Source organism: Bactrocera dorsalis, chromosome 1 (genome assembly GCF_023373825.1).
Source record: "Bactrocera dorsalis isolate Fly_Bdor chromosome 1, ASM2337382v1, whole genome shotgun sequence".
Taxonomy (NCBI): domain Eukaryota; kingdom Metazoa; phylum Arthropoda; class Insecta; order Diptera; family Tephritidae; genus Bactrocera; species Bactrocera dorsalis.
The window spans coordinates 27646464-27672702 of NC_064303.1; the positions used below are offsets into that span (position 1 = coordinate 27646464).

The following is a 26239-nucleotide window of genomic DNA, read 5'->3' on the forward strand; positions in this document are numbered from 1 at the left end:
ACACTAAATTTTACGGAAGAAATGGCAAAAGGAAGCTGCACCCAGGCTTTTTTTAAAAATTGAAAATGGGCGTGGCGTCGCCCACTTATGGACCAAAAACCATATCTCAGGAACTACTCAACCGATTTCAATGAAATTCGGTATATAATATTTTCTTAACACCCTGATGACATGTACGAAATATGGGCGAAATCGGTTCACAACCACGCCTTCTTCCAATATAACGCTATTTTGAATTCCATCTGATGCCTTCTCTGTATAATATATACATTAGGAACCAATGATGATAGCGGAATAAAACTTTACACAAATACGGTATTTGAGCTGAGGTATCCCTTGTGGAAAAATTGTCGTGATCGGACTATAACTTTTCAAGGTCCCTAATATCGAACACGAAGAACTCAGTGCCTAACCTAACCTAATTTTTCACCGAAAATATCGGTAAATCTCTCAGAATTTAATTCTAATTAATTTTACAGCAAAATAAAAAAATATGTAAATAACGGATAATGAAATCTCGATTATCACTTTATCATGCGAGAGTATAAAATGTTCGGTGACCCCCGAACTTAGCCCTTCCTTACTTGAATGCTGGGTCTCAAGAGGGCTGATGGTGTTACACTTAGTAGGCCGATTATGTTGACCATATGTTGAGCGGAGCCCTAAACACATTCTTTACAGAACGAAAATTTTCGTAATAAAATGAGACGATTTGTAAACGTTGGTCCGGCGTAATTCTTTCCATTCAGAAATGCCAAGCAATATTGAACAAAAATAACATGAGAGCTTGACACGACTCACGCGTGATCTGTCAATAAAAGTATCTCTACTTAAATCATCCTTTATGTACATTTTTTTTGCTTTATGTGCACTCCGTATCAAAAAATAATGTTGCAAAGTACCTTTCAGTTTTCCAAAATAAGTACTCTAAACAGAACACATCATTACATAATGATAGGGGTGACCACTGTGTGTACGCTTATTTTCATGAATGAATTTTCTCGAAGGAAATTTAATACTGTTAAGGTAAATATCGCTATTACTACGGGTATTAGTGTTCTTAGGAGTCGCAGTATATCGAATATAACGTAATCTACAGTGGCAATTCGCACGTGGGGTTGGCAGTTGGGGTCACGCCGTGTGCTCACTAGTTAAATGGACTCTTTGCACCTCAAGTGGCGTAACGACGCGTATTTACTGCCTGCCATGCTCCCAACCGCTCGCCAATATTCTGCGCTGGCCATACAACAATCAACGGTTGCGTCATTGCCATAAGGAAAATCAGTCTGTACAAATGCGCAGACAATGAGCCAGTCAGTTAATTGAGAGTCGCGAACGTGTAAAGACATCGACGTCTCCGTTAAATGGTAAGACGTATACAAATGGAACGGAACGTCTTCAAGTTCTTCCGGTCGCTTTGAATGGCAGTGATTGTGTTTAATAACAACAGTAAAAAAAATTTGCGAATGTTTTTGTCGATATTGTTGTTGCAATTAATGTTGTTTTCGGTGTATTGCTGAGGCGGCATGTGTAAAAAGTCATGTGAAAAAAAAGAATTGCATATTACCTATTTGATTACGATTGAAAATTTTAAAATCACTGATTAGATAAACGATCGTTGGCCGCACTGTTGTGTTCTGTTATTGTGAAATTTAAATTGTTGACGACGTTGGTGCGTGTTATCTTAAAACAAGGTACTGATCCTCGAGCGATCCATTATAATTAATAGTTTTTGTGTTCCCCCTTTTCTTTACAAAATTCGAGTGTGTGTTAGCGAGTGCTTATAAAATTACGCTCTCACTGAAAAAATGTCTAACGTGTAAACTACTAGATAAGTAACTAGAAAGTCTTCAATAATTGAGACCGCTCAAAGCACACGATCGCTGTTTAATGTCTTTGATTGTGCTCTACTTGCTAATCGCGGCCGGCAGACACATCGCGAGCGTGCAAGCAGAAAATGAGACGCGCCAAACGGCAGTGCGACGCTTGGTTAGCGCGCCAATATGTTGTCCCCTAGGCTGGTCGTTAGTCAAGATCAATTTGGGCTTCTTTCGACCCGAGATCTACGAGTGCCGCAATCTCGAAGAAGGCGACGCTAACAACAGCACTGCCAGCGGTGACGCTAAGGAAACTGAAATCAGCGTTGACATCTTCCAACGCACCGCGCCGGTCTACGGTTACCGCATACAAGCGCCGGCGTTGGATCAGGGCGGCAATTATAGCGGTCAGCTGCCACAATGCAATCGGCAAACCTTCGTCTTTCTTACGGGCGACCGTGAGGTGGAGTTGCCATCAAGCGCGTGTCTTACCAGTGTCGATCAACGTTTGGCGGCCGTTTATTGTCCGCCAGCGCGCGGTGAGGCACTACAAACGCTGAGCGTGGTGCACAAATGCTGCCCGCTGCATTATGTTTACGATGCAAGTCAACAGAAATGTGTACGCATTGCGGGCACAACAAATTTCCAGCGCTATGGCATACTGTTGCAACAGTGGGCGATCTTCGTCGATGATGTGTTGGCGTGTCCGCAAGACATGGCACTGGTGGAGTATCAATTGAGTGGCAAGGAAGTGAAATTCATCGACGGAAAAGTGGCGATCGCCATACGCGGCGAGTGGAAAAAGTTCGAGTTGCTTGAATACTGCATGGAGGCGATTGAGGGTGCGTCCGTTTGGAGTGATTTTGCCGACCAACGGTATATAGTGCGTACGTGTCAGCCGCGCCGCGTCTGTCAGGGCGTCGCGTGCATACGCCGTTGTTGCGCCGATGGCGAATTCTTTACGAAAGGCAACAAAACCTCCTATTGCAAACGCGACGAGTCGGATGTTAGTTTTCATAGTTTCGAGAGTCTGCAGATTACTGGTAACTTTTCAAAACCCGCTGGTAAATATTTAAATCTAATTACTTAACACGTATAAAAGTGAAATCAATGCATGGTGACTCACAAAGAAATTGTGCGAGCGATATGCGGTTGTGACTGTATCTGTTTTCATATTTGCGATCGTTTTATTAATCATAAGCAGGCGATTGACAATAAAATGTTTATGTCTTTACGCGTTATTTTCTAATATAATCTGCTCAAAATAGATATCTATCTTTAATGGGCAAATAAAATGAAAACTTATACAACTAAAAACTTGTCATAAAATGTAATTAATTTATGAACGTACCTTCTGTTTAAATTTGGCCTGGGTTGGTCCATTTAAACTGTGCACGCAAAGCGAAGAGCATTTTTTTATGTTTGTGTGAAGTTTGATCTTGAACAGTTTGTTTGGCGACTTTTATCATGGACAAAAAAAATTTAAGAACAAGTTTGCTTGAATACGGAATCGCTGCAAAATGTAGCAGAAGTGTTTTTGGAGTTTATTTAATCAATAACACAACCATTTGAGGGGTAGAAAGCATTCAGTTAAGGTCGTGAAGTCATCGAAACATACTTCGTTGTCGTAGTGTTGGCATCAAAGATATAGCAAAGTATCTCTAGATCTCTTGTGGATTGACTTAACACATTTTTGGTAATGTTTTAGGTATGAATCGTGTGTCGTACCTGAATCTTTTGAACCTAGAGGTCGCAAAGTGATACTTAATAACGTAGCTGAGGACCCTACCTTCATAAAAACATCATTACGAGGGCTGCTATATATATTTCTGGCCTAATAATGAAAATAGGCATATTTATCATTTATCAACGAAAATGTTTTTTTGTTTTTTTTTTTTTTCATTGGATTTGGCTCGTCTTGGAAGACCCACACGGTCGATTGCTGTTTTGTTTCGGGCTCATACGCATAGATCCATGATTCGTCACCTGTGACGATCTTATAAACGTCTTTTGAAGCACCGCGATCGTATTTTTTCAGCATTTCTTTACACCAATCCACACGAGCCTTTTTTTGAGCGATTGTCAAATTGTGCGGGATCCAACGAGAACAAACCTTTTTTACGGCCAGGTGTTCATGCAATATCGAATGTATGCTGGTTGGAGAAATGCATAGGCATGCCTCTATCTGAAGGTATGTTACATGACGGTCTTGCATTATCAGTTCACGTACGGCATCGATGTTTTCTGGCACAACGGCTGTTTTTGGACGACCTTCACGGAATTCGTCTTTGAGCGAGCGTCGGCCACGATTGAATTCGTTGTAACAGTTTTTCACAGTGCTATAGGATGGTGCTTCATAGCCATACAAAGATTTTAGTTCATCGATGCACTCTTGTCGTGATAATCCACGTCGAAAGTTGTGAAAAATGATCGCACGAAAATGTTCACAAGTTAATTCCATTTTTTGGCCGAGATGAATTTTTTAATTCCCTGTAAATAAAACAATTCACGATTAAATGACAAAACGTTCTGAGTGATGTTATGCTAAAAAATGTCAAACTTTCCAATGAAAATGTCATAATGCACCTGGCAACACTTAGTGTTGCCTAATCCAGAAATATATATAGTAGCCTATGTACGGCTGAGGAGAAAAATGAACCGAAAACCCAAAAATCTATCGAAGATTTGTGTTAAAATTCATGAAAATATATTTTCTCATTGTCAGTCCGGGTCAAATGTGATCAGATAGTTCGGATTCTAAGCTAATTTTATTTGCATATTGATAGTAGTTAAGTCGTAGAGTATGATCAGTTAGTATGGATATTTTCAGTAGGTAATTCAATTTTAAGGATTTCGAATAGCAATATATACCGGTACAAGGCTTTGCTTTTTCTCAAGTTTTAGAGAACAGAGGGTGCCTTGATTGTCTAGAACTAACATAAAAACTAACATCAGAAACATTCCAATGATGCCAGCAAGATCTCTGGTAGTTAATGGTCGATTCTCAAGCAGTAATTCCTTTACTTTTATTGACATGTTGATCATCAGTTAATGTTGATGGCCGTCCTGAACGTGGTTCGTCGTCAACGTCGTCATCTTGACCCTCTTTGAATGATTTGTACAAAAACACTTGCTCGACAAACAATTATCACCGAACGAAATGTCGAAGACCCTACAAAATATATGTATAAATCGTTAATGAATGAGCTGAGTCCATTTAGCCATGCACGTCTGCCATAAGCATGTTAAGCATGGTTAATGCAATTCCGTTCTAAAATTAGTTTGAGCAAGCGAGTTTGCTAATAGTTCGTTTTGTTCACTGCAACCGTAGCCATGCCTTCACGAGGAAGTATCACAAAAATATAAGATCTTTAATAAATAAATTAAGTGTTTACCCAAAGGCCATTTATTTTTTTTTTTCAAAAGCAAAACATAAATAAAGCTATTTAAAAATCCTATACAAAATGAGTTTCTTGTACATACAAAGAATTTATATAAACTTATGTATATATGCACATATGTGTATATACATGATTTTTGTATACTCTTTTTTTAATGTTTTCGCATGTGATTCACTCTCATATTTTTAATTTTAATAGAACAACTGACGCAGATTAGCATATGCTAATTAGTAATTGGTTAATATGAATGGGAATTACCTGCGAGTAAACGATTAATTAACAGTTCAGAAACCAACAAAAAATAGCAATCGTCTTGCATGTGAAAAAGCAGGTAGAACCCGCTGTCATACATGACTTCATATTTATGTAACTAGTGTGAAGTAATTTCATAAGTACTTATAATTCACAATTACTGAATATGTAGTTATTAATATAATTAGCAAAGTGATAACTTTTTAAGTGTAGGTATTTAGAACAAGTATCGACGACTTCTAACAGCGATTACTTCTCGGTACGCAATGTAAAATCTTTGTGTATATTTCTGGTATGAATAAATGAATATTTAGTTCTCAAGTCTCTAAATCAGTCATTCAGAAACGGCTTAAAACGTCTTTATTTTTTGGTCTTACATTGCACTAAAGTTAATTACCAGTTTGTGATTAGATAAATGTCACCATCAACATTATTCTGAGCATTACTTAAATCTTAGCAAATAAGCAAACAAAATATAAGAACTATAGCATGTTAAGAAATTTTTAAAACTAAGGAAATGCAGAAAGGATATTTGTGCAGCATGACGTATAAGTAACATTATGTGTATACAAGTATATTGAAATACCTTTCTTGGATCGGTACAACATCCACATGTAATTTAGCTTGTGTTTGGGCTGTGCCTCAGGGGGCTAACTAACGAGTACTCTCATTTCGTGTTTGGCCAAAAAATCAATCTCAATTAAGTACTAGAATAAGACGGCGCATTTAGGTATTTAGGTACGAGCATATCATTGTGAAGCTTCTTACTCAAAACATAAACTAAAATGTCTTGACTCGATGCAGAAGCGATATTGAGATTCTCTGCTATCTCCCTGATTCCAACACTATACTTTTATGTTATCGTCATTAAGAGAAGTGGATGGACGACTCGCATGAAACAAGTTTTCGATAACTTTACAACCTTCACTGAATGCTTTGTGCCACTCCAATACGTTTGTACATATGTGAAAAAATATATCCCTCACAAGACTTATGTAATATTTTCATAATCGTTAATCTTTTGAAAACATAAAATTTCAAGTAAGTTTGTACTTACTAATGCTTAACAGTAAAAATATCGTATTGCTTACTTTTCGTCATAGTGTTTTAGTTGTCTTTAAAAGCTTAACTAGTATCCAAGAGATCCAAACTTTTGAATAATGCTTTAAAATACTACCTTATGATAATAATATCGTACAACCTGGAGTATTTAAGTTTCAATTCACTGAACCTAAAGGTATTAAAGATTCCACCAGCTTGTTGGAATCTTCCATCGAAAACAATGAATCAATTAAATTCTTGACTTTGCAAGAAAAAATACTGTTCACTAATACCGTTAGTCACCTTTGGTGTTCTTTTTTAAAATTAAGACGAATTTGTTGAATTTTTTGTGGAATCATTTTAAATATTGCTTAATTGCTTTCTTCAAGAGGCACTCCTAGTGTACAATTACAAAAAAAATCCAACTTTCCATATTCCAATAGGTTATCTTTTTGAAAACAAAAGAAATAAAAACCTTAAGTGGAGATCTATATATAGAAAATATCCAGGAATCATTGCAGCGGTGGATGATCTCTCTCAGCGTCGTCGGAGATCGATTTTTTTCTTCAGAAATCTTACAGTGTATTAAAAAAAAAGTTATAAATAATAAAAATTGCATTCGGTGTGCCCCAAATGTTTCAGCTGATTTTGGAATAATTTAGAATTGTTGCTCTATTGATTAGGATATCTTTAGAGATAGTATACCTAGTAGGCCTTAAAGTTCCTTAAATTCAACACAGTATCCTTCAAGGGTGATACACTAGTCATAGCGGCTCTCCCACTTTTCAATACCATTTTTGTCGTATGATTTGTCCTTTGCTTCAAAATTGTCCTTATTTTTGGCGATCATCTCTTCATTCAACAAAGATTTCGAGCATTCTTTTGAGATCTGAGATCTGGAAATGGACGCTGGGAGTCTGATCTTGGGAATGAGGTGGATGAGGAAGCGATTCGAAGCCTAATTCGTAGATTTTTGCCATCGTTTTCACTGGCTTGTAACACGGTGCATTGTATTGTCAAATGCGCGTAATTTTCGGAGATTTTACCCTTCTAATGGTCCAATAACGCTATGTAATAGTCGTCGTTGATGGTCCTTCTTTTTTAAAGTAGTCAAAACAAATATTCAATGCGCATCCCAAAATACAGATCATAACTTCGCCTGCCGGCTGTTGTGTTTTTCCTCGCTTTGAAGTGGGTTCATCGTGTTGAATTACTTTGTGGACATCTTTGACGCTTTCGTCGGTAACAACATGTTTTGGTCGTCCGTCATGTCTAAACTTAGCATACGAATGCTTGTTGATTAATTTTCCTGAGACTGTACTGGGACTCCATAGTTAAGTCCGGCGCAGCTCCTGTCATAGGCAAGTTTTCCCAAATCGGACATAACTTTTCTTTATAAGAAGTTGCAGAGTCTTCTCAATGACTATGCCGGGGATGAAAAACCGTTGCTTAAGGGGCACACCTAGTGTAATGGCTTAAAAAATGGTGATTTTTGGGAATTTTTATTAAACTTACTTCAAAATTTTAAGAATATATTTATATACATACTAGCTGACCCGGCGAACTTCGCCCCGCCCAATTTTTATTTTTTTTTGGAAGTCATAGACTCGTATAACTTTACCACAAATAATATAAACTTCAAACAACGCATTTTCATTTAATGTATATAATGTTAGAAGCTCCATCTACTGTAACATATCGCAATCAATACCGCTGTTGGCGCCACCAAATGGTGGATAGCTCTTTGCTAATAATAAACAAATAATTTGCAATAAATAAATAATGCGACTATAAGGAGAGTTATAAACTATCCTATCTTTCAAGTTGGACCAAACTGCACACAGTGTTAAAAATTTCATTAAAATCGGTTCAGTAGTTTAAGAGTCCATCGCAAACAAACAACGTGACACGTGATTTTTATATATTAAGACTAGAGGACCCGTCCACGCTTCACTGTGGCTGATCTACATGATTTTCTATTAGTTGGATTATAACTATTGGTGGATAGCTCTTTTCCATGAGTTATAACATTTTTGTGAAGCAACTTTTGTTAGTTTACAAAAAAATGGATCTTAAAGCATTTCGTGTGTTAATAAAGCATTCGGCTTTTTGGGGAAAATACTGTTGAATTTGGGCTCAGGGAAATCCATCGTTGAAAAGATATTTGCTAACCTGGACGATGCCCTAAAGAGGCGAAAAGCTCTGTGCAAAGTAGGTGCCTCGCAAGTTCATAATCTAACCAAAAACAGCGCATAAAACTGATTCTGAGAAGTGTTTGAGTGCTCTTTAATCGGAATAAAAACCGAATTTTTGCGTCGGTGTGTGACTATAGATACATAGCTCCATTGATATGATGGACTCCTACTGCAGTCCAATTGACAGTCATTTCTAGTGGACTGCACATGAGGAACCGGTTCTCAGGCGTAGAAAGACGAAAAAGTGCGCTGGAAAGGTTACATCAGTCCTTTGGAATGCACGTGGTATATACTCGTAATACATATTCAAACGACTGATTACTGAGCCAGTGATAATCTATTTCACTGCGTATTTGGTTTGCAGTTCTTTTTTACTATTCTTAAGCACTGAAAATGGGAGGCCATGCTTAAATAACAGCTGATTTTTGTTTTGAATTTGCTTTGAATTTTCAGCGACATCTTTCGTAGCGTAGGGCAAGTGTCCGTTCGTTTGCACTCAATATCAGCTTATATTTTTCCTTCAGTTTCCCATAGGTGCTCCGACTCGCTAGTGATGAAATTTGGGTTCTTTTGTTGTTTCATCAATTTTTGATATAATTTTGCTCCCAAATTTACGTATTGTCTGTTATAATTTAAATATTTCAAACATATTTTTATGAATGACATTTGTAAAACATATGTTGCCCATAACGTTGCCATATATCATAATAAAATTTTATAGAAATTAAGCATTGACTGTGTAACGCAAACGACTACTCAGTGGCAACAATACTTAGCTAAGATTTTATTTAGGCACAACTTATGTATGGACTGTGAAACCGGGCATTAGCCATACAAAATTCTACATATACCTAAATGCAACTAAATGAAATTTTTTCTTACAGGAAATACATGCAGAAATCAGCTCTGCGATTTCCTAAATTCCTCTGAAATCTCCCAAATTCGAGGAAGATTTACTGGAAAAGAGTGGCAGCATTGCTTATTTGTCTGACCATACATATGTATGTACATAACTTTATTTATTTCACGGATTGTATGTGATTTTTTCTTAAATTTAGAATATTGGAAGTCATAGATTCGTATAACTTTACCACAAATAATATAAACTTCAAACAACGCATTTCATTTAATGTTTTTAGCAAGTGGCAGCTTTTGTTATGACAGCCTAAATCCATGAAAAATTTCGAAAGAAATGTAGCGCCATCTACTGTAAACATACCGCACTCAATACCGCACTTAGCGCCACCAACTGGTGGATAGCTCTTTGCTAATAATAAACAAATAATTTGCAATAAATAAATAATGCGACTATAAGGAGAGTTATAAACATCCTATCTTTCAAGTTGGACCAAACTGCACACAGTGTTAAAAATTTCATTAAAATCGGTTCAGTAGTTTAGGAGTCCATCGAAAAAAAACAATGTGACACGTGATTTTTATATATTAAGATTTCAAGAATATACAGTGAAATTTTTGAAAAAAAAAAATTAATATTTTTTAAATTATAGTCGATCTTCAAAGGCGTGAAAAGAGGTCCTTCACTGCTGCAGTGATTCCGGCCTTCTCCGTGGATGAAATCTAAAAAAAAAAAAACAATTCTCATTAAACTAGATAATATTGTCTGTACAATGACCTACCTACCTACCTTAAAAAAAATTAAAAATTGACAATATGGCGGCATTTTAAAGAAAATATTCGAATTTTACCCAAAATTTTGTTGGTTTTTGGTCTGCCAAATTTCGATTTTTTGATCAGATCAAAAATCGATAGGTCATTGTATGGAGAACTATATATAGAACATGTAAAAAAATTCGAAAGAGACCGGATCATTTGTTTTTGAGTAATCACTGCAGCAAATTCGGAAAATGCTGTTTCGAGAAAAACGCGTTTAAAGATAAAATGATCGTTTTCACTGCTATAAGTAGTTTAAAATCATAGGTAATCTGCTATTCCAGGGTCTATATGATTCACCTTCCTCTTCTTCGAAAAGGGCTTGTTCATCTGAAGAAGCTTTTCTTCGAAATGATCGACCTTCTTTTGAAGAAGCCCTTTGGCGATGATCAGCGATTCGTACTCTCACCTCGTCCTTAAGAGCCGCAAAATCTGCTCTTTAAATTGCTATAACTCAAAAACTATTTGAGATATCGATTTGAAATTTTAATATGTTATTTTTAAAGGTGTAATCTACCGAAATATATATATAGGTATGCCCCTTAACAAAATAAAACTTACATATAAACTTATCGAAAGCGTATTGCGTGTGCCTTTCACAAGTCTTCGATTCACCACTTCTCACCTCGATTTTTCGGCATTCTGCTCTCTTATAAAGAGGTTTACTAGTGAATAAAACTACACAACTATTCGGTTGATTTCACATACACTCCTTGCTATTCATAATCTCTTGCTATTCTATCCGTAATTCAGTATATCAGTATATTGTTTTTATACCAGTTGTTTGTTCGATTCACCAAAGTCAGCGTTACTTAAAAAACATACAATTACAATTTCTTATTTCTTTACAAAATTTGCTTTTTTCTTTGCCTTTTCGTAATTTCAATTATGCGTGTAGAAAAACTTCCTCAATTTAAACTAGTACTCTGTAGTTTCATTTGCCTTGCTTTGGTGAACCATTGCTTTGGACTTGTAAATATTTTATTCTTTAGCATTTCATTTTATCATGTGATCGTTCATTTCTTCCGTACGTCTTATGAGTAGCACGTTGTGAATATGTTAGTATACATGCTAATTATAAAACAAGCGGATCACGATCAAGTTCTTGTGTGGGAATCTTCAAGCATCGTCCCTTTGCTAAGTGCTCTCACTAACCTTAACCATTAACGAGAAAAAACCATTTTCGAAAATGATGAATGAGCTCAAAAGATAAATACATTATTTTTAGTCAAGTGATCTCTAAACAAATGGCATACATACAAACAAATGTTTAATCAATTGATTAAATATGATTTAGTGGAAATCGCGGTAATTGCGGCTAATTTTTGCGTCTTCTAAAATTACAATTACTTTAAAAGCACCAATTGTTTATTTCGTAAATAATCGCACGCCTACCTATCCAAACAGTTACCTTCATACATAGCTAACCATACTTTTGTATGTATTTCTATTTGATTTGTGTACACACTTATTCAAATACAAAACCAAACAAAAATGCAAAAACAACAACTCGCTACAATCGCAGCACTTTGCACGTTTATTATTCAAATTGATTTGCTTGTTTACTTGAAGATCTTCCACGTATTCGAAACACATTTCAGAAATCTTATTTGTGGGCTGTTGCGGAATTTTAACACAATCTTGCGAACAAATTTAATTGTTGTAAACAAAGTAAAAGCGAAAAGTATTAAAGAAAATAGTATCAATATTGAATTAAATATATTTTCTATGCCAAACTGCAAAGAGTATACGAATAAAATGTGTGAGTTTCAGAAAGCTAATAGAGAGTGCAGGAATAGTTATTAGAGGTATTTGAAATACACGTAACAGAAGGTGACAGCCTTATCGACAGTGACAGCGTTTGCAAAAGTAGACCTGGTTGAAAGGGGAAATCGAATGAATGCCTTACTGCTTAGGGTACTATCATCAGGATTCCAATGAATTCTACGTAAAAATCTATTAAAAGCTCTTTGAATTTCATGAAATTCTCATATTATATTTTCTAATTTCTTTTAAATTTGAACACAATAGTGAAAAGTTTGAATGAAAAAACGAAAATTCCCATGTTAAATGTATTTTGAAGATACTGGATATTCACATAAGAAATATTCTAAGGTATCTTAACTATTGTATTCTGATGATCTGGTTCATAAGGGAGAGATCTCAGGACTGAAACTTATTACTAAGTTGCTCCTTCCTAAAGATAAAAACATTATGATCTATTCACCATCCAAGCAATACTGTACGATTTGTAGTGGTAGTATTCAAAGACAGTTAATCTACAATACCTTTTTTACCGTGAGTGTCATCGAAGATTTGGCACTAGCAACTTAGCTCATCTTGCCGTAGGTCATTTCGTCGGGACCATGCTTCAAACACCAGCTTTCTACTTTTTGAAAATTAATAGTATATTCCGCGTTTAAAGTATATCAATTGGGTTTGAGAAGAAAACTTCGCGAGTTGCCTCTATCCTTTGTGTGACGTAGTTCCCCAGACGTGATGAATCTTTGTGTGTGGCCTTCAAGTATAGTGTAGACTTTAGACTTGACGTAGCCCCACAAATAGTCTAAAGGCGTCGCATGATCTTGGTGGCCAACTTACTACTTTGTCTTGCTCTCGTTCACCACAAGACCACCCGCTTCTTTTTCTACGTTGGAAAAGACAGTTCCACTGGGGTTGAAATTAGTGGCACGTATCACTTTTTCCAGCATTATATGGTAGAAGACGCACAATAATCATAACCTAATGACATAGTAAGATTTTATTTTTAATTTTCGAATAATATGTTCACATTACCGACACTAGGGAGGGTACCGTACCTAAAAAAAGGGCATCTACCAGTGGGTCCATATTTCAAGATGGTTGTGAAGCGTTACAGAAACTATTCGGATTGCGTTGAAACAACGTAACCGCTTCTTTTTCTTTTGTAATGTACTTACTTGTATATATGTATACTTACATACATATGTATATGGTTCACATTAACAGTAATGAGCTTTAAGCTGCGTTTATCGATATAAACAGTTATTAGTTGGAGAATATGATAACACATAGAGGGGAAAACAGTAAAATAAAATATTATTTCGCTGACAAAATTCTAGCCCTACGAGAATATTAAATGTTTTCTTGGTTTATACTGAAATGTAGGCTCAGATTTGCCTCTTCTTGCATTTATTTAATTAAACTGCGCGAAGTAGAAGACACACACATGGAAATAATTTTAAGAAAATTTTCCCATCATCATTATTTAAATATAAACAATTTAAATAGATTTTCAGACCGCCCACCATATGTACACAGTAGTGGTCAATAATAAATAAAAAGTATTATTACAGCCAATGTTTCTGTATAACTATAATTCATTAAACCCATGCACACGTAAAATCTTGGCTGGTAATCTTTATCCTTATATGTATGTATGTACTTATATGAGTACAACAATAATGACGTTAACAAGTTATTTTGAACGTGATCGAACTGTTTACGGTGTGAAATATTGGCGCTACGAAATACTGACTTGCAGTACGTATATTATAACTCTATGAAAGGTTATGAATCACTCCAAGCGAAACTTCTTCTTTACTGGCGCAGACACCGCTTACGCGGTAAGAATACATATAATTGTAGAACCCAGGTGTAGTCAGGTTCTTCTGCAACTGGTTTTTCCAACGAAGTGGAGGTCTTTCTCTTCCTCTGCTTCCTCTGGCGGGTACTGCGTGAAATATTCTTTCATCAATTCGGACGACATCACCTAGCCAGTGTAGCTGCTGTCTATTAATTCGCCTAGCTACATATGTCAACGTCAGCGTATACCTCCTACAGCTCATCTTATCATCGAATGCGATATTCGCCGTGGCCAACGCGCAAAGGACCATAAATCTTCCGCTGAACCTTTTTCTCGAAAACTCGTAACGTCGACTCATCAGATATTGTTATCGTCCATGCTTCTGCATCATATATCAGGACGGGAATAATGAGTGACTTATAGAGTTTGGTCTTTGTTGGTCGAGAGAGGACTTTACTTCTCAATTGCCTACTCAGTCCACAGTAACACCTGTTGGCAAGAGTTATTTTGCGTTGGATTTCGAGGCTGACATTGTTGTTGGTGTTAATGCTGGTTCCAAGATAGACAAAATTACCTACGACTTCGAAGTTATGACTGTCAACAGTGACTTGGAACCAAGTAGCGAATTCGACTACTGTTTATTAAATGATAGGAGTTATTGTCTTGTTGTCGTTCACTACCAGACCTATACACTTCACTTCCCATCCAGTCTGGAGATAGCCAAACTAACGGCATAGTTGTTGAAGCCAATGATATCAATATCATCAGCGTACGCCAGCGGTTGCATATGCTTGTATTCGTATTATTTTCTCCCGCAATAGATTGAAGAAGATCGCACTATCGAGAGACCTTTTTTTGCTTTGGAAACTTGAAAACGATAATGATTTTTTAAGAAAACCATCTTCTCCAATTAGGCCCGTTTTCATCCAAGTGTTGCGGTAAATTAACACAACTGTCGACTCCAGTGCGAAGAAAATCCACAAAATGCTTGTATTCATGAACAACCATTACATTCACCTAAATTGAAAGTTGGGGTGATTTTTGGTCTGTTGGTATCAATGGTCCGTACTTTTTTCGAAATAAAGCTGGTGACACCGTTACTTGTCAATGGGAAGCTGTTTTGATCGATGATAACCAACTTTTTATGACTGCAATTGGAAGATGTTGTTCTTGAAAACATCTGGCTTCGTGCCGCAGAGAACGTGCAACAACCGAATTATTGCGGGAAAAGTTTGGAGATTCGATTATTTTAAGAAACTATTAGAGTACTTCTTGTGGATGTATTTGAAGTAATTTGACTTAAGCAATAAACTAGGCTCCCTTCAAGTCAATAGTGAACTTGCTATTTATGACATACGGCTTGATTTACTAGAAAAATCTCGAAAATTGGGTTCATTGTATTTGCACCTGTAAAGGAGTCGTGCAGATCTCATGGAAGATGTTATAATCGATTGTACTTCACATAAAGTAACAAACATTTGAATTTCCTTTAAAATTGTTTTTTTTTTATGAAAAGAAATTCCTCTTATTGAAAAATTCTGTAGACATGGGAACTGGTACCTCAGCTTTAAGATAACGATCTGAAAGTCTTCATACGTCCTTTTCTTTCCAAAAAGCTGCTCATTTGTCGGAATCACTGATATCGGACAACTATTCTATAAACTGACCGATCAAAATACAGTCCTTGTAACTTTTCTATTTGATAAATGATCTTCACCAAATTTGGCCCGGATTAATGTCGAAGAGCAATGAGTCAAGATGAAGAACTTTGCATACCCCTTTATGCTATAAGAAATGCACCAGTGAAGAATATTATAGCTGCGGTGCAGACAAAGTTAACTTTTCTTCCATATTTTGGAACTATTTGCCATTTAAATAATACAAGTTTTCGTTATTTCTATATAATCCGTTTTGTTTTCTACTTTTGTTAAATAATATCCAATATTAACACATTAGCCTCCACTGTAAATAAAAATGCATGTGTGCGCGTAATTATATTTTATTTACAAATGTGGGGGTGCGAATGAGTACTTCCACTTGTGGACGGTTGGCTAATTGCAAGCAATTACTTTTGAGAACTTTGAAATTTATGATTATTATGTTAACAACATGTCTGTCCGTATTGTGTCGCTAAGTACTAAAATGTGCGAACTTTCGTTACGGTAAATGTAATTACGATCTATTTAATTTAAATTAAATACATATTCAAGTGAACGCAATTGTGTGTTTAAATAAATAAATCGCGAATGTAAAATTCTTTAGGAGAGCTAAAATCGAAAAGGTAAAATTTTCGTGGAACGTATTTTAATTACGTTGCAGCAAGCATATATACGTATGAGTATGTATGTATGCACATATGTACGTATTTGACGTCAAGTCTATTCGTATTTAAAATTTTTTTTTTAATGGTTTCTCATAATGGATAAAAAAGGTTGAAACGAAATATTTTATAAGAAAAAATAATACATTTCAGGAGAAAAAAAATTTTAACAATTAAAAGACATAAGTCATTTATCTATAATAATATAGAATAACTTTTAAACAGGCAAAAAAAATAACTGAGTTTCAAACACGTTAAATCATTAGATTTGCAAGAAAATTCATAAACAAGAAAATCCCTTACCTTCGGCTGCCCATCACAAGATTTTTGTCTGGAACGACAGCTACTATATAACGGGTGATTTTTTTGAGGTTAGGATTTTCATGCATTAGTATTTGACAGATCACGTGGGATTTCAGACATGGTGTCAAAGAGAAAGATGCTCAGTATGCTTTGACATTTCATCATGAATAGACTTACTAACGAGCAACGCTCGCAAATCATTGAATTTTATTACCAAAATCAGTGTTCCGTTCGAAATGTGAAAATCTGCTTTTTTATCGACAAATTTTGTTCAGCGATGAGGCTCATTTCTGGTTGAATGGCTACGTAAATAAGCAAAATTGCCGCATTTGGGGTGAAGAGCAACCAGAAGCCGTTCAAGAACTGCCCATGCATCCCGAAAAATGCACTGTTTGGTGTGGTTTGTACGCTGGTGGAATCATTGGACCGTATTTTTTCAAAGATGCTGCTGGACGCAACGTTACGGTGAATGGCGATCGCTATCGTTCGATGCTAACAAACTTTTTGTTGCCAAAAATGGAAGAACTGAACTTGGTTGACATGTGGTTTCAACAAGATGGCGCTACATGCCACACAGCTCGCGATTCTATGGCCATTTTGAGGGAAAACTTCGGACAACAATTCATCTCAAGAAATGGACCCGTAAGTTGGCCACCAAGATCATGCGATTTAACGCCTTTAGACTATTTTTTGTGGGGCTACGTCAAGTCTAAAGTCTACAGAAATAAGCCAGCAACTATTCCAGCTTTGGAAGACAACATTTCCGAAGAATTTCGGGCTATTCCGGCCGAAATGCTCGAAAAAGTTGCCCAAAATTGGACTTTCCGAATGGACCACCTAAGACGCAGCCGCGGTCAACATTTAAATGAAATTATCTTCAAAAAGTAAATGTCATGAACCAATCTAACGTTTCAAATAAAGAACCGATGAGATTTTGCAAATTTTATGCGTTTTTTTTTTAAAAAAAAGTTATCAAGCTCTTAAAAAATCACCCTTTACTACAGTGGTTGACTATTCAGAGACTACACCGTTGCCTTGAACAATAATTCATGCAAATATCGTGAACATACATACATTGTCAAATAAATAAGCTTTTCTTGTAATATTTGATTTTGATCGGTCAGTTTGTTTAGCAGCTATGTGTTGCAGTAGTCCGATTTGAACAACTTCTTTGAAGATTGTAGCCCTGTTTGAGACAAAAGTCTCTGCCAAATTTCGATAATATAATTTGAGAAACAAAAAAGTTTTCCGTATAAGGATTGGATTTTGTTCGATCAGTGCTATATGCTTTAGGGATCCGATATCATCGCTTCCTACCAATTACCAACTTCTTCAAGAGAAAAGGACGTACTCCAAAATTTCAGGCCGATATTTCAAAAACTGAGAAACCCATTCACGTATATACACACAGACATGGTTAAATCGACGCAGCTCATCACGCTGATCATTGATTATTATATATTTTATAAGGTTTTCAGTATTTCCTGTTCAAAGAAGCGGAGTGTTGTAAACCTCGTGGCAAACTTAATACGAGTATACCCTGTTCAGGATGTAAACACAGCAAAACTTGTACAACACCACCACTTACGTAGGTTTTTGGTAAGAAAAAACAACTACGAGTATAAAGAGTTTTTGACCTGAAAGCGTTATGGAACCATCACATTCAAAAAAATTTGTATTTTTTAATGAAATTCTACACAATTTGTTGTACTATACATACACTGAGCTACTAACAGCAATAAATCAAAAACACAAAATAAAGTATATAGGGGGTTAATAGAAATAATAATATATTTAGAAGTAAACTCAAAACTAATATAAAAATATCACATCAACAGATAAAAGAAATACTAAAATAGCAAAAAATACTATTTTTAACTCAAAGAGGCGTAATTTTGTATTCAAGCCTCTTTTTGTTAAAAATTGTTTTCTTTGTTATTTATCACTTCGCACCGCAATGCTTTAGAAACTAAGAGTATTTGATATTTCATATACATTTCTGAAAAATTAAAAGGCGATTCTAAAATGTGTTAGTTAATATAAATGATTATATATAACGCATTGTTTTCCGTACGACAAATTCAATGGCATTGGATTGTCTTTAGTTTTCATAGTACCATATACTGTGGGCAAAAAATAGTAAGACTTTTTCATTTAAATCTCGCATGCAAACCCATTCGTCGAAATATTTGTTTTCTATGTTGGTATGATTGCTAGTGTCAAATATCTTGTGCCGAAACGGTCAGAATGTTGGAAAAGGCCTTCGCTGATAATTGTTTGTCACGAGCATGTGTATTTGATTGGTATAAATTATTCAAAAAGTCGAGACCTGACGATGAACCACGTCCAGAACCGCCTTCAACATCAACTGATTATCAACACGTCAATGAAATAAAGGAATCGGTGTTTGAGAATTGACAGTCAGAGATCTTGCAGGCATCGTTAGAATATCGGAAGGATCAGAGAAGAAGAATTAACATTTGTGAAGAATGCTTTCCAACTACCAGGATGTCATGAAAGATATTATTACTGGCAATAAGTCTTGATCTATGCTTATGACCCGGAAACAGCCGACCGAATATCGTGGCATAGGTGAGCCGAAACCGAAAAACAACGTCAAAGCAGATCAAAAATCAAGGTTATGTAGACAGTGACCGGCCAAACTGTCAACAAGGTATATTAATTGAGTGTTATTCGTAAAAAGGTGCCGAAATTATGGGTTTTTGCACCACGATAATGCACCGTCACATACCACATTGATTCTTCGTGATTTTTTCGCCAAATTATTAACTAATATTGTTCCGCAACCACCGCCTTCACCTTATTTAGCTCCGTGTGACTTCTGGCAGTTCAGCAAACTCAAATGACCGCTCCGTGGAATCTGTTTTGAGCTGATAAAAAACAATGAACGTGAATCGCTACGCGCATTGAACAGTTTCGAGGATTAAAAACCATTGGCACAAGTGTATTGAGTCCAAGGGAGATTACTTTGACAGATTCGACATACATTTTGAAGAACAAGTTAAGAATTTTAAAATTATAACCAAAGTCTTACTAGTTTTTGCTCTTAGAAGTACATATACTTCACTTGCTGAATTATCGCCTATTCGGAACATCAAAATTATGCTTTTCAATCAAAGGAGAATAGGGAAAATAAACTTACTGACACACTGGCAAGGCCTTCGAAAAAGAAAAAAATCTCTCGACTCACGTGCAAAAATTGATATTCGTGGTTTTTAGCCAAGATTCCTTCACTGGGTATACTCTTACCTCAATAATAGAACACAAAGAGTAATATTTAATGATACTCTTTCAGATGCTATTAATGCCTACTCAGGTTTTCCACAAGGTAGGGGTAAGGTCTTGGTCCTATTTTGTTCATATTATTTATCAACGATATTTCTTCTGTAATAGAGTAATAAAAATTTTTAAATATATTTATACATACATATATTTTAAAATCATATATTTCAATGGTGACTGTAGCATGCAGACTTAAACAAAATGGTTGCTTGGTGTGAAAAAATTATATGCCACTAAATCTTAGGGAGTCAGTAGGGTAATCTGGCCTATTTACTGACTTTTTTTATACTCTCGCAACAAAGTTGCTAAAGAGAGTATTATAGTTTTGTTCACATAACGGTTGTTTGTAAGTCCTAAAACTAAAAGAGTCAGATATAGGGTTATATATACCAAAGTGATCAGGGTGACAAGTAGAGTTGAAATCCGGATGTCTGTCTGTCCGTCCGTGCAAGCTGTAACTTGAGTAAAAATTGAGATATCATGATGAAACTTGGAACACGTATTTCTTGGCTCCATAAGAAGGTTAAGTTCGAAGATGGGCAAAATCGGCTCACTGCCACGCCCACAAAATGGCGGAAACCGAAAACCTATAAAGTGTCATAACAAAGACATAAATAAAGATATTAAAGTGAAATTTGGCACAAAGGATCACATTAGGGAGGGGCATATTTAGACGTAATTTTTTTGGAAAAGTGGGCGTGGCCCCGCCCCCTACGAAGTTTTTTGTACATATCTCAAAAACTACTATAGCCATGTTAACCAAACTCTATAGAGTCGTTTCCCTCAGGCATTTCCATATACAGTTCAAAAATGGAAGAAATCGGATAATAACCACGCCCACCTCCCATACAAAGGTTATGTTGAAAATCACTAAAAGTGCGTTAACCGACTAACAAAAAACGTCAGAAACACTAAATTTTACGGAAGAGATGGCAGAAGAAAGCTGCACCCAGGCTTTTTTTAAAAATTGAAAATGGGCGTGGCGTCGCCCACTTATGGACCAAAAACCATATCTCAGGAACTACTAGACCGATTTCAATGAAATTCGGTATATAATATTTTCTTAACACCCTGGTGACATGTACAAAATAGGGACGAAATCGGTTCACAACCACGCCTTCTTCCAATATAACGCTATTTTGAATTCCATCTGATGCCTTCTCTGTATAATATATACATTAGGAACCAATGATGATAGCGGAATAAAACTTTACATAAATACGGTATTTGAGCTGAGGTATCCCTTGTGGAAAAATTGTCGTGATAGGACTATAACTTTTCAAGGTCCCTGATATAGAACACGAAGAACTCAGTGCCTAACCTAACCTAATTTTTCACCGAAAATATCGGTAAATCTCTCAGAATTTAATTCTAATTAATTTTACAGCAAAATAAAAAAATATGTAAATGACGGATAATGAAATCTCGATTATCACTTTATCATGTGAGAGTATAAAACTTAGCCCTTCCTTACTTGTTCATAGAAATTTTTATTCTACAATAGAACTTTTTTCACATATCATGGGGTATATCGTTGAGTGTATATGTAAATACATTTTTTCGGAATTTTTTGATGACATCTGTCGGAGAAATGGCTGGGTGAATGAGATGCGTTTTTTCACTGGCGGACACGATTTCTCATATTTGGATCATATGAAACACCAAAACTCAATTTATTCTTAAAAAGTACGTGAATGGTTATCGTCCCTAATAGAATCATGAAAAAATGTAGATATGTGGATAAAAAAGTAATTAATGTTTTTTTTTTATTATTTCCCCATATTTTTTTACATAACATAACATTGCCAATAAATTATAAAAAAATATGAATCTAGCAGGGACGAAAGCCACGAGTTTTTTCAACATTTGAAAAAAATTAAGCAAATCGATTGAGTAGTTCGACCGGAATCATGTACGCCAGTTTAAAAAAGTGTGTTTTGAGAAAAACGCGTTTAAAGTTTGAGGTGTGCACTTCGAGCGCTCCGAACGTCGAGCGGTATTATTATTTTTGGGCCTTTTTCGAAACCTTCCAATGGTAAAGTGAGTTTCTACTTTAATTCTAAGGGTATGAGTATAAGGGAACAGAAAATGCCAAAAAATAAAAAAAATTGAAAAAGGATTGCGGATCCCTTAAAAATATGTGTGACGATGAGCTTTTGCGGAGATGTACAGGTATGCATCCGTCTCCCTATATTATAAAAAAAACCATAGTCTGGAGGGAGATATTAACTTTGCCCGAATTATTTTTGATCTTTCCGTGGCACCCCATGGTCAGTTAATACACTAGTCGTTTAAAACTGCTAAGGCTACCTAAACTTAATAGCCGTAGGGGATTGCTTGATAGGATGTTCTTAATGAAACTCTTAAATAGACTTGTTTGTAATTATTTTGTCTTATCTGAAGTATAATACTTTTGTTCACCTAACGTTTACTTGTATAACCTAAAACTAAGCGTTATATATACTTATATAAATCATCAGGATGATGATACGAGTTTAAATCCGAATGTCGTTTGTCTGTCCCTTAAACTCTCTTGCTTTCATGACACGACCAGTTGCCCGCGTCAGTGTGGTGGATCGTTGGGTTATTATTAAATATTATGACAATAATTATTATAGAAAATGCTTATAAAAGGATTGTTTTTTCGTATTCATTTTCTGTAATATAAAATATACATATTACCGATGATTATTTTTAAACGTAGATCGTAACTTGCAAAAGCTTTTGAACTGAATCTATTGCTCAAACTGATTTGAGCTAGTCCTTAAGATCGCTTGTTACAGATTTTAATGTTTTGAATTTTGGTTCTAGTGTCTAGTCATATACATAACTGAATAAATTCAAATTTTTGACTTATCTACTTGTATATTATCAAATCTTTGCGCTCATTCACCACTCGCTGATTTGGTAACGAAATTTATAGTAAACTGGCTTGAAGCACTAAAGTGGAAGAAGATATGATTGTTAGTGCCCAATCTGTTAGTTAGTAACCCGAGTGTTCTTGACAATGAAAATGTGACCGATAAATGTAATTCAAATAAAATATTAATTATCTACAATTGATATGCCAGACAGTAAATTTCATTACTGTAAAATGGCGAGTAAATATGATTAGAGCTACGTCGCTAACTGATAATAATATTTTTAATTATTCGAAATACTGACTTTCTATAATATACACTTTCGTATGTCTGAATCAAGTGAGTTAAACTCTATTTGTTTACCATAAAGATTATAACAAATTATAATTGATTAAAAATTATTGTTGCCGCATATATATTTTTTTATTAGAAATCATAATACATTTACTATTCGCCCGCCACTACTTCACGTATTTCGTCGATAGACGATTTGAGCGTTGACTCATGCATTCAAATAACTTCATAATAAGTTGAGGTCACGTGCTCTACGGCTATTTTGCGCTATTTTCTAGGTTGGTCTCACAATCTGCAAAAACTGAGCCCTTTACTTTCATTTACTACTACAGGTCCTTTATATACATCTTGCCATTCTTCAGGTCGATATAGAATATGTTTTACTATTTTTTCTCATTTTGAGGATGAAGCCGCTGAACCTGAGGATTATACTACGCTACAAACGCTTAATATGAGCTCTTTAACTATTTATTTATAATACATTTTTAATCAGTCGGTTTCATCCAAAGATTTCATTGCATGGCTTGTGTCAACTTTTTATTTACCATTTTTACGAAGAATACATTTTAATGTTGGAATTTCGAGAAAATGGTTCCATTATTAGCTCAGTCTATAAGATTTATTTGCATGGGCCTTCTACTTTTACTCTTTATAATGACAGTGATTTTAACACTCTTTTTAACCTTCCCCCATATATTTTATTTTAAACCCCGCGTGTTCTGTATTCTGATCCACAATTCGTGATTCAGAAAAGACTTGTTACTCGAGCTCTTATGTCATTCGGTTAGAAATAATAATAGGAATGACTCTACCGAGAAAAGCACCCCGACTCGCCGAAACTTTTTCCTAATTAGAAACATCAGCTTACTTCAAATTTACATATGTATATGCGTATGAGTATATGTACATGGACGTAAACATCTAGCTATGAACTCTTGTTATATGGTTATATATAATATATTTATACTTATATAAAAGGTGATCCATTTCGAGGTTCCCAAGTTTTGTAAAGAACAAACACAGAAATTTCAAATTTATTGGGGAATGTTGATTTATTCTTTGGAATTCATTCAAATGTTGGCAGTGGCTACGACCATCCGTTGACTTGAATCGAACTGAGATTTTCCGCATAGACTGTAAACTTTACCCATCCCCACACAAAAAAGTCTATCGGAGTGACATCACACGATTTTGGTGGCCAATCGACTGACCCAAAACGTCAGATTATCTGTTCATCGAAGTGTTCTCTCAATAAATCTATTGTTTGATGCGATATGTGGAAAGTGGTTTCGTCTTCTTCTAGCCAAATGTCGCCGAGATCACGAGCTTTAATTTCAGGCATCAAATAGTCGGTTATCACGGTGGAATAACGGTCGCCATTGACGGTTATGTTCTCATCGCATCATTTTTTGAAGAAATATAGACCGATGATTCCACCAGCCCACAAACCACACCAAACAGTCCTTTTTTCTGGATAAAATGGTAGCTCTTAAATCTGTTCAGGACAATTCTGCTTTTTTACATACCCATTGAGCCAAAAAACGTTGGATTTTCTCGGGAACTTTTCAAGAGCCAATAGAGCGAAGCGATATGGCTTGGGATCAAGCAGCTTCAGTTCTTGCAAAAATTGTATTTTGTACGTTTTTAATTTAAGATCTCGACGGAAATGTGCCAAGTCGTTCTATACGTCAGTCCGAGCTGCTACGAACGACATCAAATCAACTCTCCACGGTCTTCGTGTACACTCTCAGGCTGATAATTTTTTCACTGCCTGCTGGGCGTAGTCTATTTAGTCGAATATTATACAATAATGAATGCTGAGTCTCAAGATGGGTGATGGTGTTGCGAATAGTACGCTCAGTAGACCGATTATGTTGACAATCTTAAGTCTTTCCATGATGAAACTCCAAATAAAACTAAACAATAAGATGATAGCTTGAGATTGTGAGCCATGTGATATGTCAAAGATAGGCCATTGAAAAAATTACCTCTTCCTGAATCACCCGTTACATCTTAACAATAAAAAATTTGAATTAAAAGTTTATATTAAAGGCATTCCAGCAGCTGCTGAATCTGTCATAGCTATGTACACATGTTGTACACATATACATACATTTATACATATAAATAGCGCACAGTTGGCCATTTTTCACTGCATGACAGCACCTCATTTGTGGTTTTAATTATTTATTCGTTCCGAGCACTTCGTAGGCGCCTAAAAACATATTGTGTTTACTGCACACAAACAGACACATTTAAACAACACAAGAAATAAAGCTTTAAATATATAAACGTGTATAGTAAATAGTTATCATAAACGATTTGCACATTATAAATGGTATTTGCTTCTTGGAAGTACGATGACATTTGTTCAAATGTATTCTTAACTACTGTTTGCGGTAATTTCAATAGGATGATACGTATGTACTCGTATGTACATATGTATTTATGTACGTTTAATATATAGTTTAATAATGCATTTACATAAATCCTTATTGAATCCTTAAATATATTTCAGTCTGCCGAATTTATATTAGCGTGGTGTAAGGCGACCAATGTATAATTGTTGATCTACAACCCCTGGCTACCAGAGCTGTATTTTGTATTACGTATGGCTACTGTTATCAAATTATTAGCAGTAGAAATTGAAATCAGTGCTCGAATTACTGTTTCCGCTGGAATCGGACAACCAACTGTAACCGAGTCGTAGGCATGTCTGGCGCTTATATTATACTATTATTTTGATAATAATTGCGTCGTTTGGAAAATCGATCCATCTTAATGCTCTATTATACATTCGTAAACAGTAATATGTGTGTATGTGTCGTTATTTTGCATGTCTTGAGGTAAACAGTCGCTTTAAATTATCAGGAATTTCGAATTTATTTAGCCAGGTGTGTTTGCTTTCAATATTTCAATTCAAAATGAAGGGTGGCTTATTCGATATGGAAAGTGTATTCATCAATTATAAATACCTACATAAAAACACAATATACATGTATGTAATTACATATATACTATATATTTATTAATTTGATTAATTTATATGTAATATATGTGCAGTAGTAAAGCAAAAAACATTGGCCATGAGCTTCATTCAAAAACATATGATTTTACAAGTCAAAGCGAGCTTCCTAGTTTAGTTTCCCTGCCATCTGTTTATTCAAATTTTGTTGGCATGCGTTATAATGACAAATGCGAACGGAAAAAGAAGAT

General features: G+C 35.5%; 1 protein-coding gene across 1 annotated transcript in view; it reads left to right on the forward strand.

The window, feature by feature from the left end:
- Positions 1 to 1305: 1305 nt before the first annotated feature.
- Positions 1306 to 26239, forward strand: part of LOC105221789 (G-protein coupled receptor Mth2) — a 36261-nt gene continuing 11327 nt past the window's right edge. Inside the window, exon 1 of the mRNA XM_011198901.4 lies at positions 1306 to 2881. Coding sequence (XP_011197203.2) covers positions 1891 to 2881 — 991 coding nt within the window. The 5' untranslated portion in view covers positions 1306 to 1890. The remainder of the gene's footprint in view (positions 2882 to 26239) is intronic.